The 19,934-nt window shown below is 42.7% G+C and overlaps 1 protein-coding gene across 1 annotated transcript; it reads right to left on the bottom strand.

The window, feature by feature from the left end:
• Positions 1–253: 253 nt before the first annotated feature.
• slc6a4a (solute carrier family 6 member 4a) lies at positions 254–14,458 on the bottom strand. The gene is made up of 14 exons (XM_069147547.1): positions 14,212–14,458; positions 11,344–12,284; positions 9,901–10,035; positions 9,109–9,331; positions 7,388–7,526; positions 6,400–6,534; positions 6,149–6,252; positions 5,762–5,889; positions 5,444–5,556; positions 4,705–4,836; positions 4,085–4,184; positions 3,767–3,867; positions 3,399–3,566; positions 254–2,064 (listed from the first exon to the last, which is right to left on the bottom strand). The coding sequence occupies exons 2-14, from the start codon at positions 11,813–11,815 to the stop codon at positions 1,990–1,992; spliced, it is 2,025 nt and encodes a 674-aa protein (XP_069003648.1). The 5' UTR covers positions 11,816–12,284; positions 14,212–14,458; the 3' UTR covers positions 254–1,989.
• Between the last annotated feature and the right edge of the window lie 5,476 nt (positions 14,459–19,934).

Genomic DNA, 19,934 nt, shown 5'->3' with positions numbered 1-19,934 from the left:
ACACGGCACATACGATACAAACTCTATTTCTTCTGTCAGTTTTAAATCCAAGTTTCATATTCAGTCTTTGTCCAGCATCTGTTTCTGCAGCTGGCACATGAAAACATCCGTTTTACTGAACACAATATTTTGCTAACTTCATTATGTAAGTATGATAACTTTTAACGTGTCAAATTGTGCATAGTACCCGACTGACACATGTATGAAACAATCAAGTAACAGATGACAGAGGTTATTATTTATTTCCATATATCTTTATTATCTGTTATTTCCCATATATTTATATATCTTTATTTTATACAGGTGTGTTTCTTAATACAGTTTTTTTTATTGACATACATACTCTTACATAAGCTCCAGAGGTAGGAGAGAGAGAGAGAGAGAGAGAGAGAGAGAGAGAGAGAGAGAGAGAGAGAGGCAAGAGGGAGTTTACTTTCTTCATATGATATTTTGGCATTTAACAAGACAACAGGAGATCACATCACAGACACACACACACGCACACATTTGTAATACGGTATACACACACACACACACACACACACACACACACACACACACACACCAGCATGCACACATTAAGGGGTTGAACACCTCTAAACCATACATGCACCCACATACTAACCAAGGTGTACACACATGCGCACACGCACATACATACATAAACACACACACACACACACACACACACACACACACACACACACACACACACACACACACACACACACACACACACACACACACACACACACACACACACACACGGAGGGAGGAGACAGGTTTTCACAGGATTACACCAATACCAGACTCACTAGTAAATACACATGTAGATGTACAGTACTCGCCATATTTTAACTCCTGCTCCTACATACGCACAGATACACACACACACACACACACACACACACACACACACACACACACACACACATTTTTGGTCAAAAGTAAAGAGCGGTAACGGTGATTTTCAGACGGTGATACCGAATGTTATTAGCTCTGTGATCCATATTTGGCTTCTATTACTGACAGTATGATGACAGAGTGATTAAACAAGGAGCATCGGTACAATGTCCTGTAATGATTGAAGACTAAATGACAGAACTGAAACATCAGAAAATAAATACACAATCTTATATTGCAGTTATAGAATGAATACACACGGTGAGTTCTGTCTGTGATTCATTTCCCACTGGGTATTATAACAGTCTTTCTTTCTGTCACACACTCACACACAGTCACACACACACACACACACGTCACTACCAGACGGTGCTTCACAGTGTCGGGACCTCATTGCAAATCTGTCGTTCGTCCGAGACGCCACCAAATAAACACAGGCTGACAGTCAACACAACAAAACGACAACTACAATATTGAAACAGCTTTAGAAATACGAACAGAACACACATTGTATATTTGGCTTCAGTAACAGATGTAAAAGATACCTGAATCTTGCTACATATTACAATGCATAACTTAATAGCATAATATGACAACTGTAAACAGTGAGTGGGGACTGAAATGTAATTATCTGGCCTTCTCTAACTGAGTTCAATGTGCAGTATCTCTGGTTTGAATGCATGTTTTATTGTCTGTGTGGACACAGAGTGTATCATACTTTATATATACGTGTATAAAATATTTGTTACAGCTGGAAAACCAGAAGAAAAAATTGGTCCCTACGTGACTTAGGAGATGCTTTTGAGTGAGGCAAAAATAGGAAACTAAGCTCTAAAATCCTTCCAAACTGAACCAGCAGACGGAACCAAACCAAACCAAGCTAAACAAAGTCACTGCAGCCTGGCTCCACCTGACTCCATCCTAATTCCTAGATCTTGGTGGGTGAGAGAAGAACGAATGTGGGAGATGTAAGAAAAGAGGCAAAGACGGTGAAAGGTAGCCCCCTTGTCCTGTAGTTTTGTATTGTGTCCAAAAGAGGGAGCTCCAGGTAGTTAGATTGGCGCCTTCTTTTGGTCAGGGTTTGGATCAGACTGCGTTGGTCACAATGAAGTCTCTGTGGTTGTCACTGCTGGGCTCTGGAGTGATGCTCTTTAACAGACGCTGGGAAGAAAGACACAGACAGAAGGGGAAAAGAAAAAGAGTAAATCAGTGATACATAAATACACCACTTTTAATAGCAACATTGCAGTGACGATAAGGATTCAACCTCAAAGCAGGATAAAATATTATTGTGCCATTAACATCTATGATTTTGTACTGTATGCATTGTTTCATTATGATACCACATGGTGTCTCAACATGCCAGCCAACTAGGCTGCAATTGAGGATTATTTTCCTACTACTTTGTGTATAACATGTCCAATAACATGGAAACTGTCCAGTGTAATTTCTCAGAGCTTGAAGAGACTTTTTGTTTGTTTTGTTCAGAAGAAAACCAGAAAGCAGTCATACTTAAGAAGACGGCACTGCTGAATTCGCAGCATTTTGCAAAAAAAAAAAAATCACGATTTAAACGATTATCAAAATTGCTGGAGATTATTTTTTCGACTAATCCCAAATGAACCTGAGAAGAGCAAGACTGGTATCAGGACCCGTTGCAAATTAATGAGAGAGTAAACAAATGTTACAGAGACACATTTTGATCCTGCTCTGCCTCATCTGTCCTCCTGGGTTACATGGTCACCGTGTCCTTTCACACTCTTTATGTACACAAAACTGCGACTGCAGTTTGTTGACGGGTGTCAGGACCATTGTGTGCCCTGGCAGCAGTGTCAATACTGGACAGCAGCCAAAGATGGTCCGTCCAACGGCCCCTTTGATCTCCTCCTGCCTTCTGTCAACTCTCACACGGGGTACAACATATAATAATAACAGTGATGATGATAATGAGGAGGACATTTTGGATTTGGATTTGTTATGTAAGCTACAATACGTTCAATATACTACCAGGGATAATTACCAGCCTTCAGGTAGGAGCCACAGTAGCATGATTAAAAACACTTATTGATTAGGATGATTTGGCTCATTGATTTTAATAGGCAGGGTGTTGTGATGGTGAAGCACTGCTGATAGCTGAGGCATGGTCTCCTTTAGTTCTTAACCCTTGTCTCCAAATCTGACAATCTGACAGTCTACATCAGGGTGCCTACTCTGCTCGTCGTCCTGGCTTTTTTCTCGCTAATCTCTGGCCTGTGCCTCCTTCTTACTCCTTTGATCCTGATCTCTAGTCATGTGTTCACAGGAGAGGGTATGGAAAGGAAAGGACCAGAAGCGATCCCTGTTGTTGGAGACACGTCAGCTAGAGAACAAAGGTCAGGAGAGGATACGGGACAGAAGGACAGAGTAAAGAGACATGTGTGGGGAGAACGAGGGAAGCCGTTCAGAGGATGGACTGAAGGAACAGGAGGAAATTGAAAAGAAATTAAACTCTTTACCTGTTTGAACGTGCCCTTAGCACTGAGCAAGTGGTAGACCATGTAAGCAGGCACGCAGATGAATGAGGACACCCCGATGCAGTAGCCCAGGACAGTGGTCCATGGCGGGTAGTGGTAATGGAACAACCTGACCTCTGGAGGGAAGGCCAGGAAACTGATGATGATGAACTGAGCGTGAGAAGGAGAACAAATGAGAGGTCAGAAATAACAAGAATCAAACTTCAGGATGCACATGACAAACTGGGCTGAAAGCTAAATAAGCAAACAGAAGCTGCTTCGAATCACTGTATCTGCAAAGCAGATTGTCTCCGCTGACACAATTCAACGCCCTTTTAAGTGTTTGTGTGAAAACGCTGTGTGGAACTCACCAGCAGAAAGCAGGGGCAGATGGCTACCCAGCAGACCCTCCAGAAACAACCCGGGTAGAAACCAAGCATGACCTGGATGTCATTACAGAAACGGTTGGTACCTAGAACACAGACACACACAGTCCCTGCAAAGTCAAATATCAGGAGGACTCGATTGATCTCGTTCTGCTCATTTCCCCGTCTGTGACTGAAACTTCAAAGACGCAGAGGAAAAGGACAAAGAGAGGAGGAGGTTCCACAGTTACGCAATTTACAGTATTTTGTCCCTTATCACCGCCACCTCTGTGATTCACGACTAATTTCCACCGTGATCCTCACCGTAGAACCAGGACACAGCGATGACCTCGAGCAGCACCACGGTGATGACTGCTGGGCCTGTCGCGTACTCCTCAAACAGCTTCACAACGAACGCTCCTCCCTGAGACAACATGGGCATGGAGTTACCTCTTCAAAACGAATCACAAATTACACTTATGCAGCATGATTCATCTACTAAATCTAAGACAATGAGCGTTTAATGGAGCAGAAAGCCATGCTAGTAACAACCTTACTATAATGAGGGTTGGAGTTAATGGGATTACTTCGGCTGCTCTAATCAGATTTCAGCTAATTGTTAATTAAAGCTACTTTTGTCACCAGTGTGAGATACTTTTATTGACTTTTAAAAGAGTTGTAAATATTAACTGACATATAAAGTAAAGTGAGAAATTTTGGATAGTGAACAATGAGATCTTCAAACTTTAAACGTGTTGTTTTTTTTAAGTTGCATTTTATGGCAACGCAACCTCACGTACTCAGCTTCGAGGTATTTTGGAACCTAAATAATCAAAACATGGAATAGACTGTAACGCTGGACATGCAGACATTACTTATCATAAGTATCAATAATTAGGCCCTTCTTGGACGTAGCCTGTCTGTAATGTGGTTATTTAACTTACATATGTGAGTGTGGAGAGAGCACCAAGGTAGCAGACACACACAAGGCCGAAGACAAACCACTCTCGTCTCTTAGCCAGGAGATGAGGGAACTCGTCGAGCATGGCTGTGATTATGCCCTCCAACCCTGCAAACTGGGAGAGGAGGAGACCAAGAGGGAGAAGCTTAAAGACACAATAAGAGGATCAGAGGATGCAGAATGAAAAGAATAAACTCAAAAGCAACATTAAGGCTGTGATTAAGCCACATATCTTGACTACAAATACCGTATCGTGTGACTTTTCCACTAATGATAAAAAAAAAAAAATCAAAGCTGTGTATCCTTGGGTAGAAAATGTTGAGCCAGTCCAACATGAATTCAGATACACTGACATGCTTCGCAGTAATATCCTCCGTCAGAAAGTCAAGGAGCAGAGAAACCTCGATGCTGATTCTACAATGATTATCACTACGTGATAAGGGGCTGGCGGGTCTCTCCAGCTGGCTGCCTCGGAGCAGATAAACAAAGACTTGCGGAGACAAGACCACCACACAACAGTGATATCAAACTCCTATCACAGTGTTTTCCTTCAGTTCTATTAGAAACAGAATAAATAAGGAAAAAATAATACCTCAAACCAAAAAGGAGGCAAAAACAGGCAAGTACAAGTCTAAGACAAGGAGACATTTGCCTATATGATAAAGTGAATATGAAACTTTTGTTTCTGGTTTAACAGAGCAAACAATATCAGCAAAACTAACCGTGCTATCCAGACCCAACATTATGATCATGAGGAAGAAGATGATGGCAAAGAAAGTGGCAGCGGGCATGTTTGCTATGGCTTCTGCATAAATGATGAACAGCAGGCTGGGACCTAAAAGAAAAAATAGAGCGGAAGGTCAGAAGACGGATGACATTCATGTTGAATTTATGCTGCAAACGTGTTTGGAGTAGATGCTTCATTGGGGTGTCAAAGCCTCCGCCAGCAGATATTTAGCATTTACCCTTCCCAGGTAACATATCTGGGATAAGTATATTCCCAACAAAGTGAGTGTGCATGTGTTGGTGTGGTGTCCGACCTGCATCTTTGGCCACAGCGTCCACATTCTGGTGCCTCATCTCAGCCATGTAGCCCAGCACGGTGAAGATGACGAAGCCTGACAGAAAGCTCGTCAGGCAGTTCACGGAGCTGGTGAGCAACGCATCTCTGATCGGGAAGAAAGTTTGGGAGGCAGAAAATCTATGAGGCTCTGCAAAGTATTTAGGCATGTCTGACTTGGTGACGGTTCCACCTCTGAAGACATCTCAAAGCTCAGGCTGACACAGATATTTGCAAATGATAAGTTATGATTTCATTAAAGGATTGAAAAGATTCAATATTTCAGCTGAACTGCAGTTCTGCTCCTGAAGCAGACACGTGTCAGAGATGTATGAACTATGTGATAAAATGTTAAGTGTGTTCTTACTTGTAGCAGTTGTTGTGAAATGGGTTGTAGCTGGCGAAGGCGAGGAGCACGCCGAAGCCCGGACCCAGAGAGAAGAAAATCTGAGCTGCTGCATCGATCCACACCTTCGAGAGTGTGAATGATCAATGACGGTGAATAATGGAGAGATTGTTATGCATGTTAAGGATGTAAAAGCAGTCTAAAGACAACAGAGTATGAACATAAGGAAGAGGATAAAAGTCAGCTTTGCTACATTGCACCGACTGACTTACTGTAGTGCTGAGCAGTTTCTGCCAGTCAGGTTTGAGATAAAAGACGACGCCCCTCCAGGCCCCCGGCAGAGTGGCCCCACGGACGAGCAGGACCAGGAGGACCAGGTAGGGAAAGGTAGCGGTCACCCAAACTACCTAATACAGACAGGACATGAACAAACAAACCGATTTACTTCTCTTTTAATAAACAGTCCAGACAGTCACCGGGGCAGATCTGCTCAGGCTCCACAGCTTTCATTTTTGCTCTCTGGTGCTGAAAACATACAAAAATAGTTTCTTCTGAAGCAGAGGATCTTTCTAGGAAAGAGCTTCTGGACAAAGAGTGTTTGAAACTTTGAATTTATTAGCTGTACATTAATTAAATGACTAATGTTACAGTGTATAAATTTAGCGTAGACAGTATGTATTATTTTCTATTATGTTATTACTTTCTTTACTTTGTTGGAATTTCTCCTGTATATAATGGTGACGAGAGAAATACAGACATGAAACTGGGGGGAGAGAGAGGGCGAGATAATGTAAAACTACAGCCAGTGGCTCCATGTGCAAATAGTTTTGGGTAAAACTGTTTGAGGTCACAGAGATGACCACATGTTGAGAGCAGCTCTGTAACAAACACTTTCAGAGGATGTATCATTGACAGAGGCTGAATGACTATACTGTAGCTACAGTATGAAGGCATCAGAATTGATTTTTTTTTTTTATCTGGTTTTTTTCATGTCTTTGAGACAACATACGGACAAGAACTGTACATTTCAAAAAGGCTTCCAACTTGTTTTAGTTGGTTTTGATTGTGGAGATTTAAACCATAAACCATTTAACTTTTAGGCAGCCTCTCTAACCAACTTTTCCACTCTTCATGATGAATGATGATGAAGGTAAGGAGATGAGAACCACTGTTCTTCTCTCTGCCTCTGCCTCCATCCATCCATCAATCCATCCCCTCTAACTGACACCCCATCAGCCATGCAGGCGCCCTCTCAGTTACCTTTCCAGACGTCTTGACTCCTTTCCAGATGCTGAAGTAGACGATGGTGAAGATGAAGAGCAGACAGAGGGCCAGCTGCCAGCTGACGGAGCCCAGCTGGTGCAGACCTGCGGAGCGGTGGACCTGCAACACCTGGCGACTGGAGAGAGGAGACAAGAGAGGTGGCACGGTGTGTGTGGTGGCGTTTGGGTTGAGAGTCGAGGTTTGAAAAGGATGCAACAAGAGGGGAGACAAGGAACAAACAGGTGAAATTGCATGTAAGCAAACATAAGAAGAGAGGACAGGAGATGAAGAGAGTCATTATAATGAAGGAAAAGTGAAAGAGAGTCAGGGAAGGAGGAAGAGGAGAGCACACAGGAAGGTAAAAGAAAGAGAAGAATGTGGAGAATAATGAGAAGTGATGGAGAAGATGAAATACAAAGAGAATGCAAAGAGACATTAGAGAGGAGGCAATTTGGGACATTGAGGAAAGCAGAGAAAAAGGGCAGAGCAGGAAGTGGATGTGATATAGAAATGAAGAACAAGTTAAAAAAAACAAAAAAAAATCAGAGGCTACAAACAGTACAAAGAAGAGGAGAAAAATAAAAGTAAGTGTATTAAACAAGGACAGGGTGTAAAAACAACAGAATATACTCTTCATCTGATACGGAGGTGCGACACAAGCATGCACCATGTGGACAGACTAAATGAGCAACAATGAAAAGTTACCGGAGGTAAAAAAAAAAAAGATGGTGACAAGATCATCCCCACATAAGAGGGCCTTGACTGACTTTATGGCAGATTTATGTCAACAAGCCAAAGCACAAAAAAAATAAAAAGTGTTAGAGGGAAAGAAAAAGTATGAAATGAACAGTAAGGTCAACATCTGGTCACAGGTTAAGCACACAGAGCGCGGATGAGAAAACAGAGGCCTGATTTATGCTGAAAACAGGAAATTCTGGCGCCAGACTAAGTTGTGGAATTTCTTACATTTAAACCCGCGTTAGGAAAAAGTCAACTTCGGATAAACCCTGAGTCTGTCTCAGTGGACAGACACAGTGCAGCGAGCAGCTGATAAGACTGAGCCACAGAGCAAAAACACTTAAGAATAATGAAGACATTGTTCTGAAAGAGCTCGGCCTGAAGTTTACAGAGAAAACGCGACAGAGACGAATGACCTGAGTTCATCACTGTGAAAGATTCAGATAGGCTGTCTCTTAGAATAGAAATAATATATTATTGATTATTCATCATTTACAATTATAATTAGTTGAAAAAAATCCAATCTGATTCAGTCTTTTTACTAATTTCCCATCTACATTTCTATTTACCAATAATCGAACAACTCAACAGCATTTCTTGCTCCCTCCTCACATCTTGCCATCCACCTGCTTAAGTCCAGTTCCTCGTTTGGTTGGCTAATTTAAAGTGTATTGAGAGTGTTTGTATTTGAACAAAAACTACCTTTAATGGCAACTATTCCACAAACTGCTTCTTCCTCAGCTTTGAGCTTTATATGTGTACGAGTTGTTCAGTACTTCTGGGATTCTTATTCTGCAGAGCTTCAACATGCAGTTTCTTCACAACCAGTCATGCAGGTGGATTTCTGGTCGAAAGAGCTGTTGGTAAATCTGTCGACGTTGTAACCGCTCTCTAGGAGTCGTCCTCCCTCCTTCACTGCACGTCTCCCTCCTGTGTAAGCGCCTCCCTTACGCCTCTACATCTGACTTACATGCACTTACGTATAGAACTCCTCGGCGGGGGACGTGGAGGAGTTGGACCAGGACACGTTGTGGTCGGAGGACATGTAGCGGTTGCAGTTGACGGTGTTCCAGCTGTTGGTGCAGGTGGTCCAGGGCAGGGTGGGCCGGAACGACGATAGCAGGTAGTACAAGGCCCAGGCCATGATGGTGTTGTAGTAGAAGGCTATGTAGAGGGCTATGATGCAGATGGCAAAGCCGATCCCTGGAGAAGATGAAACAAACTATTGTTGGCACGAAGTAAAAGAGAGGGATATTAAAACTAGACCCACCGTGAGCGTAAACTTTAAATCTATATTTTATTAAAAAATATAACCTGTAATATGAGACATCGGTCAGTCACTGCCTGTATTATGGAGACTTTTCAGTGATGTTTTCAAACTAATTCAAGCTCCTGCTGGGCAGCGGGGTGACATTTCCAAACAACAATTTACATACGATCAAATTTCTGAGAATCTGGCATTTGGCATGAAAATGTGACAATTTCCATAACAGAGTCAGAACGTCTCCCTCGATGTACAAGAAACTAGAGATGCTCTTCAAGGGAATTATACTGGGGGGGGGGGGGGGGGGGGGGGGGAGCAGGGTGGGAGCTGTCTCTCAGACTGATGGTTCGACAACGTCATTCTTCCTCTTTTTTTGTTCTCCTCCTGTCACTTTTCCTGTTCTCTCCTCTCATGTTCTCTTCTTTTTTATTTTTATTTTTTTATTTAGTCCAAGCTGTTTCTAAAGACGTTCTCTTTCTGTCCTGTTCTCGCGCCGCACCCCTGTTACCTTTGAAGATGGGACAGATGTGTTTCCAGATGGAGATGCAGCCGCTGCGGTGGAACTGGCCGAGAGCCAGCTCCATGTAGAACAGAGGCACACCTCCAAACACCGCCATCAACAGGTAGGGCAGCAAAAAGGCACCTGAATAGAGACATTGAGGGGGTAAAATTTGTGGAAGGACAAAAAGAGATCAAGAGTACAACGGGGGTGGACGAAAGAAACGAGTGGAAAGAGATGGAGGGGGGGGGGGAATGTACAAATGGATGTGGGGAGGAGGAAAACAGCGGGAAACACGAGAAAGAAAGAGTTATGGAAGAGCAGTAAAAAGCACATTACACTCATGAGAAATGCTACTCTTTCACACCATCTGTAACCTCAGTAGTCCCCTCAACAAAGCACTTTCAACAGAAGAGCACTAAAGAGCAGTCTGGCAAAATCATGAAATACTGTAATAGTCTTTTCGTTGACATAACCCCAGTCCTCACAAAAACAACAAGGCATGTTTCCCCCGTTTCATATCACTTTACATTTAATGTGCTCTGTGGAAACGCACGTTAAGTGAGTCACTTTGTTTCAAATCTATGATGAAATATAACTACTGTGATGTCTGCTTTGTTATAGCCAAGTAAGAAAAGTGTAAAAGCAATAAAAGGTGAACAGCAGGATGGCAGTCAGATCTGTGGGCTCTCTGGCTTAACGTGCAGAGTTTGATAACACATCTCGCTCTCCTTCTGTCTTTCTCTCTGATCATAAACTTATTTCATGTGCACGTGTGCGTTTCTGTGTGCGGGCAGCACGGTGCGTATGTGCCTGCTTGTGCCTCTTTGTGACATGAAAGCAAAGATAAGGGTTGATTGAGCAGCTGCCTTGGAGACAAGTTATTAACCAAGGAGAAAGAGACTGAAGGTGTTCTCATAAAAACCACAATTAATACTGTTGCCTCTATCAAGTGTCTCCCAGTCTCCATCTCTCCCTTGCTCTGAGACACACACACAGAACACAGGAAATTGCAAAGATTTTATTATTGCAAATTCAATAAAACGGAAAGCCCTGTTTGCCGCGAGGTGAGGATTGTGTAGTCAAAGAGCACGCAGACTACACACACTTTGTGAGACACTTTTTTGTACCTCAGACTGTGCAAGAAATGAACTAAATCAAAGCGTTGTCCATAAACTACACTGTTAACTGGTGCATTGCTTGTATGCACCTTTTGGTGATGTACAACTAAAAAGTCTCCATCTCCCTCCATCTTTAATAATGCAAAAGTTACATATATTCTATATTATAGTATACGCTGCAGTACAATTAAAATCATTAAAGAGCCTTTTCTTATTTCCAATATTTAAAAACCTGTTTGTTTTCGCCTGGTATCTCACGTACTCTCATCACTCCTCATCTCACTCCAGCTTTCACGCCTTTCTCTCCTCCAAACACCTTCTGCTTCCTCACCTCCTCCGTTTTGGTAGCATATGTATGGGAAGCGCCAGACGTTTCCCAGGTCCACAGCGTAGCCGATCACAGACAGCAAGAAGTCCATCTTCTTGCTCCAGGTTTCTCGGGGCCTATCCAAGCTGGTTTGTTGGACCACCAGAGTCCTTAGGCCTCCCAGCGGTGCCGAGGACCCGGTGCTGCCTCCGGGCCCAGAGGACGCATCCGCAGCGCAAGCTGCGTTCCCTGGTCCCTCCCTGGGGCTCTGAGAGGTGGAAGTTGTGAAGCCATTGGACACCTGCTGGCCAGAGCCGGAGGTCAGGCTCTTGGGTCCTCTGTCTGCGAGACCATCGGCCAGCATCGGTCTACCGTTTTCCTGCTGTGTCCCCTCCTCTTCTCCACCAACCTCCTCTGTCCCTTTGTCCCCATCTCCCTCGTTCTCCCCTTTGTCCATTGTCAGCATTCTTGTCATCATCATATCTTCTGTCTCCATTGGGCTGTATAGGTGTTGGTGTCGGTAAGGCGGTTAAGGGTGGAGAGAGGTTCTCAGTGACGATGAAGGGAATGTGGTGCTGCTGTCTGATATGGTGCCCATTAGGGGAACAGAGGGGTTAGGAGAGTGAGCGAATGGTGCAGCGAGAGTGTAACACAAGTCTGAGAAAAAACAAGATTGTCCTCGTTGGACAGGTAAAGGAGACGGGGGACGGGAGAGCGGAGCTAAAAGAAGAGAGCGGGGCCAGAGTGAGGGGAGGTGTGTGTGTGTGTGTGTGTGTGTGTGTGTGTGTGTGTGGGAGAGGACTGTTGAGCAAGAGGCAGTAAGAGCAGGCTGCTACGACAGACAGACGAGGGTCTACGACAGGAGAGATGCGTTTGAACAGGATGTGGCGAGCAGAAAAGTTACACGAATCTTGGATCTTCTCCACAAATAGCTCGTCGTGTGAGACACTCAGTGATGGAGCAAACTGCAACACAGAAGGGGGGAATACAGAGATAAGTCACAGGAAAAGAGTTGATCCGTTATTACTCATCTTTCAACTTATATAAAGGGTCTGTTGACATTGCATGAATGCCTGAATTATGACAATGAAACAAAGTTATAAAATACAGCACCCCGACATCGTCTTTCTACAGTTTTATTGGGAACCGTTCAAATTGAAGGGGTTTGTGCTGAGACATGTTGAGTCACTTATTGTCGTCTTTTCCTCATGTTTTTCATTTTGCGCTATCAGTTGCGTAACCTGTTTTGGTGCTTATCTGATCAAAGCCATATAATGGGAAGAAATTAGAGGAACATATTACAAGCACCAGCAGCATTTTTGAAGGCAGGGAACACAAGAGAAAACCTCAAAAAAAAGAGAAGAGAACACAAAGGGGCAAAAAAGAACAACAACAGTTGGCAAAAACCTCGACATCCGTCGAACACTGTCTGCTCAACAGATTGTTCCTTGGTTGTTTTGGCAGTGACATACATAGTTTAACGGAAAAATAAAAAAGTGTAAGGCAGTATAAAGAGCAAACACAGAACAGAGAGTATTTTTCTACTTTATTCTCCTACTATATTAGTTCAAGCATTTCATTAAATATTAACGCCACTATAATAAAGTGTGCTTTAAACTTTATGCTGTTCGAACCTAAACTATAAACTGTTCTAAAGTTTCCTGATTAAGTACTTTAATTAGTTTTAAACTCAACAAGGAAAACTGTATGTATGCATAAAAAAAAAAAAAAAAAAAAAAAAAATCAGAACAAATGACAATAAATATTTGACATAAAATTCTACCACATGTTTAATGGGTCAAATAAGAAGATTCTTTTGGATTAGACTGTTTATAGTGTTAGCTCAATTAGTAATGAATAACAGAATGTAGGAAGACTCAATTTACATGGAAAGCCATTATCTTAATGAAAAACGAGTGTCCAACAGTTTTACTCCGCACGCTAACATCTGACTACCACACAGCCGGAGAGCCGGCGTGTACCTGGACTCCAGCGCAAAAAAACAAACTCCGGCTAACCTTCCATTCAATACAAACTTTTCTCTTTTTTATTTATTTTTTATTTAATTTTTTTTTAATACAAAAAATATTTTTAATTCCTCATGAAAGCAACTCCAGTTTCTTCATCATTCGAATTTCCGTCTGAATCTTCACAGTGACGGAAGTGCTCTGCTCTCCTTCTGGTCTGACATGAAAATTTAGAAGGAAATCGGACAACTGCTTTTTGAACGGTAGAAACCTAAAAGTGGGGCTAAAGAAAAAAGGGCATTTATTTTAATATAAAAAAATGTAACTAAAAAATGCTCCTTTCTTTGCGACACTTTGCTCAGTTATCCATAAAGTTTACAAAAGTATCAAGTATCACACTGCCTCACAACAAAAGGTCCAGAAAAACAGCAGTAAATGACTCTGAAATACTACAATTGACCTGCATGTGCTGATACAGTTAATCACTAAAAAAAAACACATGGAGACGCAACATACATAATTGAAATAAAGCTTGAAATAAGTTATTTCTGTGTTCCCCTAGTTAAAAATCCACACGACACATCGACCCTGTGGTATAAACTTTAAAGTTCTTAGTTATTACAGGAAATAAAAACATATTTTTCTGAAGTCTTGTTACTGTTTCACCAAGTACTTCTTAATAAAGAAAGAGAAAGTGAGACGATAACATCAAGATTGCAGCAATGACGAGATATGAGAAAAATACCAACGAGGGATTATAAAACACCACAAATGAAAATTGGAGAGTTTTCTGAGCATCTCACATCCCCGTTTGAACTTAAGACAAATCATTAGTCACTGACACTTTGGAAGTAAATTCACTGAAACAAACCGCAAATGCAAAGCTACCATTAGTATTTCATACCAACTGGCATGCATACATTACCTTTGGAGATGGTAAAAGAGGACAGGAAGAACCTGTGGCGCCTTTAACATCTGCCAAGAACAGCAGCAAAAACTTCTACCCAAAACTTCAAGAATCCCGTGGTAGAAACAGCGTCCACTCGCACATCAGGACACCGTGTTTGCCCATTGAGCTCTCCAACCTCTCTCCTTTCTCTCTTTCTCTCTCTCTCTCTCTCTCTCTCTCTCTCTCTCTCCCTGTCTCTCTCTCTCTCTCTCTCCCTCCCTTGTTGTCCCTCTCCCACTGACTTGCAATCACACACACTTACACACATGCTGCATTTAGAGACGCAGAGCCGTGCAGATATGCACAGACGGATGCATGCACTGAGACGGGAGATAACGAAGACACTGGATGCAAGCACAGACCTGCGCAATACTCTATCAAGGTCTCTTTGTAATAATACAAACAGAAATAATGAAGCGTAGTGCAGGAGAGTGATACGCTGTTGGTCATGGCCGAATTCTCATTAAAGCTCACACTGCAGACGGGGGAAGTCCTACCCTCGGTAGATGTTTGGGTAGAGGGGCTCAGTGTCAGGGTGCGACTCGCTGCTGTCTTGATGGACACACGCACGCACGCACACACACACACACACACACACACACACACACACACACACACACACACACACACACACACACACATAATTGCACGCACGCACACACAGACACACGCATAATTGCACGCACGCACGCACGCACAGACTCACACACACACACACACACACACACACACACACACACACACACACACACACACACACACACACACACACACACACACCTTACACTCCCTCTTTTCTTTTCATCTCACCTTCAGATTTTCGCTCTCATTTACTTCAAGTTCTTTATCACACCTGCTAAGATAAGGCTTCTCTCCTTTGACCCCTGCTGCCTATATTGTCCAACCCCTGTTCTAGTTCAGTCACACAGTTCCTGCTTTCAGCTCTGATTTCTAGCCCAAATTCACGAGTTAAATATAATTTAAAACGCACAGACTTTATGGCAAAGACGTGATTTGAAGAATTTACAAGCGGACTTCTGTGTTTAAAATGTGTTACAAAGCTTTAGAAATAAAAGCTCAATCTCCTCACTTCATGTACTCAGAAAAGTGAGTTTGCTGCTGCAAGGCTAAACTTCATGTTGCTTACTTATGTGGGTGCGAGGCTGTGGGAGGACTGACTGAAGATAGCCAACCTTGTTCTATGTAACTACACTCCTCCAGGTTATTGCTGCAATTTAAGCATTTTTGCCTACTTGAGCAACAGTTTAAAAAATATTAAACATTCAATAAAGTGTTTTCTGCATGAAATAAGACTGCTTCAAACTGTCACATTACACCATCAAAGGTTTTTGAAAATCTGCATTCAGTTTAACAGAAACTCAAGAAAAACCTTTGTACTTGCAGTCCTCATACGATATCGTGACTTCTGTTCATCAGGTGCTAGTTCGAAATCATACTTAAATGAAACTAAATAAATCTAAGGAAAGGTACACACCTTGTATCAAAAGTAAACAATCATTCTTCAGTTGCCCCTTTGAGTAATAAGTTAATGTATTACAGTGTTACTACTGAATGAATGATTAAATATTGAAGCATGAGGTTGTTTTGGGGTAGGTTAGTTTTCAGTCTATAGGGGTAGGCTCCTCTAAAGGGTCACAACATAAATCTGAGGGGCAGTTAGATGATTAATTTGAGAAGTTATGATGCACAAATTAATATTAATCTTTTTTTGTGAAATATTATTTTACCTCTTTGGCCTTTAGTTATTTCAATCAAAAAGAGTTATTTCTTTGGTGGAAGTGCTAACAACTAGTAGGCATCTGAAACATCAAGAGGGGCCTCAAAAAGAGGAGCCACCGGTTTAATCTCCCATAATGCATTTGATGCATGATTTTATGTAAAATCTTAAATTTAATTTAAGTATGTAAATATTGGGGAGTACAAGTACAATGTTTCCATACAGGCTATGTAGATATGAAAATTGACAAGTTGTAAATACTCAAAAGTGTGTCTACATTTAAAAATGAACTGAAGTCCAGTACATGACTGAACATTGCTTCCCACCACTGTCCTGTTCACAGATCTTCTTACACATAACCATGTTGTATAAACTATATTTGCAATCACACAGTTTGAGCTGGAGAAATCCTGTGTGTCACTTCTGAAATGTAAAGTGAGTAATTAAATTACATTCCATAACAGAAATATGAAATATTTGAAAGTCTCTCCTTCCCATGAACTGTATCTGACGAGCACGTTTCTCCTTAAATCCCAAACAGATCTCAAAGGCTTCCTGCTCAAAGTATCCTCTCACACAACTCGTAAAGCTTTGGGCTCACTGCCAGCTTTCGTAAGCTTGTGAGCTTTAAACTCAGACCAACACCATAAAGTCCGGACTATAGACACCAGCAATGGTTGGGTAAAAATAATGTGCTTATCACAGTTTGCTTGGGCAAATCCCCAGGGATGGAGGGGGGGGGGGGGGGGGGGGGGGGTGGAGGGTTCCTCAACCATTTTGGACTCCTGACAGTTGTGCACTTGCAGCAACATTAGCCAACATTCCTTTTCTGCTAGACTTGAATCTCTATGGGTCAGACCTGACAGAAGACTGAACGCTGACAAGTGGAAAATAAAGTGTTGAACTGTATCTACCTGGCTGTCTATTGATCCGACTGTGACGAACAGAGGACTTTTTGAGAAGACGGTTTAAAATTAAAGAACTTATTCGAAATAATCAGCTCTACATATTTGCAATTTCCTGTCACATACTGGCTGACATTCACGCCCATACGGATCTGTGATAAGCTAATATCCGCCTCTACACCTACCTGGCTGAACTATTGTTCTATATTGTCTGCTTGCTAGTGATACAGTATGGAGACAAACATACTGTAATTACTGTATATTTATCATATTCTAAAATGCCATTATGCACAGATACCTTTAGAGGACATGTATTCTCTCAATACACACACATACACACATGTACAGGTGCCAAGTAAAACACAATTTCTTACGCACATATATAGGGGTACGTTCAATACCCCGACTCACACCAACATTTTGAGGAATGCAGTCTTTCACTGACACCAACGCAGTCATGAAGGTACGAATACAAAGAGAGAAACAAAATGATCTAAAGAGTCTTGATTAATGAAGTCCTTGTTTTGCTCCACAAGTGTGGCCTACAGTTTCTCATGCCTGCCTGACATCATGCCAACTTGAGTCTTGGCTTATTGAAAAATAAACTGTGCAGGCAGAGGTGAGGGCAGAAAACCGTTCGGCGCATGAGCTGTTAGCCCGAAGACCTGCGCTGCCACCACATCTGCACAAACAACACTTAAACTAGCCGGTGGAACTTGTAGCACTTTAAGAGGAAACTACTCCCGGGAGAGAAGAAAAACACTTATCTTTTACATATTGAGATTGAGGAGCCGCCTTATAAGTGGACACGCAGACACATTTTAAGGGGCCAACGACGAGCACGGCAACCTGGCGTACCTCCAGCAGCTGTTACACGAGAAGATGGAAAACGGTAATGAGGACATTACTAGTTTGTCTGCATAAACCTACGACACTCATAAATATACAAACACCCGTTACTCTCAGACGGTCACCATGAACACAGCCGTGTTGTCAGAGACTGGCTCAATTACACGTGGTCATGCAAGCAAAAGACTTTCGACAGTATGTCCGGCTTCTATCGCTTTCCGGCCTCTGTATGATGTACGAGTTACTGTGGTTTCCTTTCGACTCTGTCGTACTCCTACAATCCTGTTCTCACTATTCATCCAACAGACAAGAACCTCGGTGTCTTATTCCCAACCGCCTGCCTTGATGTCTTGCAGCTTTATGTCATCATTTTTCATTGTAGATTCCCCTACAACTTGTAAGAACATCTTTCTGTGTTTTAAGCTTACATGTGACATCCAGTAAAACTACAAGTAATAATCTAAGAGCCAAAAGATGAAGCGTTAAGCAGCGAGGAAGACTTTCATATCCACTGCGCAATTTTGATTGAGAAAGTCTTGTTTGTGTCACCAGTGAGACCGTCGTCAGTCAGATGGTGTGAAATACACTCATTGACCACTTTGTTAGGTACACCTTTGCTAGCACCAGGCTGGATTCCCTTTAGTCTTCTTAACGGCCTTAATTCTTCATGACATATACGTTCAATGAGGTGATGGAAACATTCCTAAGAGATTTGGATTCATATTGACCAGGTAGCATCACTCAGCTGCTGCAGATCTGTAGGCAGCACTCTCGTAGGAGTCCAATCTGATGTTCCACCACATAACCAGAGGTGTGTTTGGAGTGAGAGGCTGTTTGAGTCTGGGATGATCGGTACTGCGGGGCGTGCCAGTTGTGCTTAGCAGTGTCGCCTCACAGCGAAAAGGGTCGGGGTTCCAATCCGGGCCTGGGCCTTTCTTTGGGGAGTTTGCATGTTCTCCCCGTGCCTGCGTGGGTTCTCTCCGGGTACTCCGGCTTCCTCCCACCGTCCAAAAACATGCACCTCAGGTTAATTGGCGGTTCTACAAATTGCCCCTAGGTGTGAATGGTCTTTGTTTGCGTCTGTCTCTGTGTTGGGCCTGTGATGGACTGGCAGTAATGGTAAATGGTCTGCACCTGTATAGCTCACCTTACGGTCTCAAAGCGCTTTTACACAGCGTTTCCATTCAACCATTCACACATTAATATTTAACAGAGACTGAGCTGCCATGCAAGGTGCCGTCAGGAGTACATTCACACAACAATGGTGTGCCATCAGAGGCAACTTGGGGTTCAGCGTCTTGCCCAAGGACACTTAGGCATGTGGATAGGAGGAGCCGGGGATCAAACCACCAATCTTCCGATTAGTGGGCAACCCACTACCATCTGAGCCACAGCCTCAGTGAGCTGGGATGGTGACCAGGATAAAGGATAAAGATGGTATAGATAATGGATGGACAGATGATTGGTACTGTGTGAAAGTAGCTGTTTAAAGATGAGTACACTGTGGTCATAAAGGGATGGACGTGGTCAGTAATGCTTTGGAATTTAAATGCTGCTCAGTTGGTACTAAGGTGTCAAAAGTGTGCCAAAAAAGCATCCCACACAACATTACCACACATCAACAGCATGACTGGTAGATACAAGGCAGGACGGATGCATGATTTCATGTCGATTAAATCCTGATGCCACCAGCTGAATGTCGCAGAGGAAAACAAGACTCATCAGACCAGGAAACGTTCTTCCAATCGTCCGTTGTCAGACTGTGTTGAGCCCGTGCCCACTGCATTCTCACCGTCCTGTTAGTAGCCGATAGGAGCGGCACACAGCTGGGTGGTCTGCTGCTGTGGCCCATCTGCTTGAAGCTTTGACGTGTTGTGCATTCAACGACGCTCTTCTTGCACACCTCAGTTGTAACAAGTGGTTATTTGAGTTGCTGTCATCTTTCGATCAGCTTGAACCAGCCTGGCTATTCTTCTTTCACCTCTGCCCTCAACAGGGCATTTTCAGCAAGACAAACACCCTCAGCTGGATGGTTTTTTTCCTTTTCTTTTTGGCACCATCGTCTGTAAACTCTTAAGATGATCGAGTGTGACAATCTCTGCATATTAGCAGTTTCTAAAATAACAGCCCATCTGGCACCAAGAACCAGGCTCCATTCAAAGTCCCTTAAATCACCTTTTTTTTTTCCTCCAAAGAAGAGGTTTGAT

Source organism: Embiotoca jacksoni, unplaced genomic scaffold, assembly GCF_022577435.1.
Source record: "Embiotoca jacksoni isolate LCO1_2020_lvr unplaced genomic scaffold, fEmbJac1.0.p SCAF_14, whole genome shotgun sequence".
In the NCBI taxonomy this organism is placed as follows: Eukaryota; Metazoa; Chordata; class Actinopteri; family Embiotocidae; genus Embiotoca; species Embiotoca jacksoni.
The sequence above is the reverse complement of the archived record's forward strand: the minus strand, read 5'-3'. Positions and strand labels throughout refer to the sequence as shown.

What these genes read in the sequence shown, in the direction of transcription:
- slc6a4a (XM_069147547.1), bottom strand. Translation starts at nt 11,815, where the DNA reads ATGGAGACAGAAGATATGATGATGACAAGAATGCTGACAATGGACAAA. An exon ending in TGTTGGGTCTGGATAGCACG is followed by an intron (nt 4,837 to 5,443) that starts GTTAGTTTTGCT and finishes CTCCTCTCCCAG; the next exon opens with TTTGCAGGGTTGGAGGGCAT. An exon ending in CTCTCTCCACACTCACATAT is followed by an intron (nt 4,185 to 4,704) that starts GTAAGTTAAATA and finishes ATGTTGTCTCAG; the next exon opens with GGAGGAGCGTTCGTTGTGAA.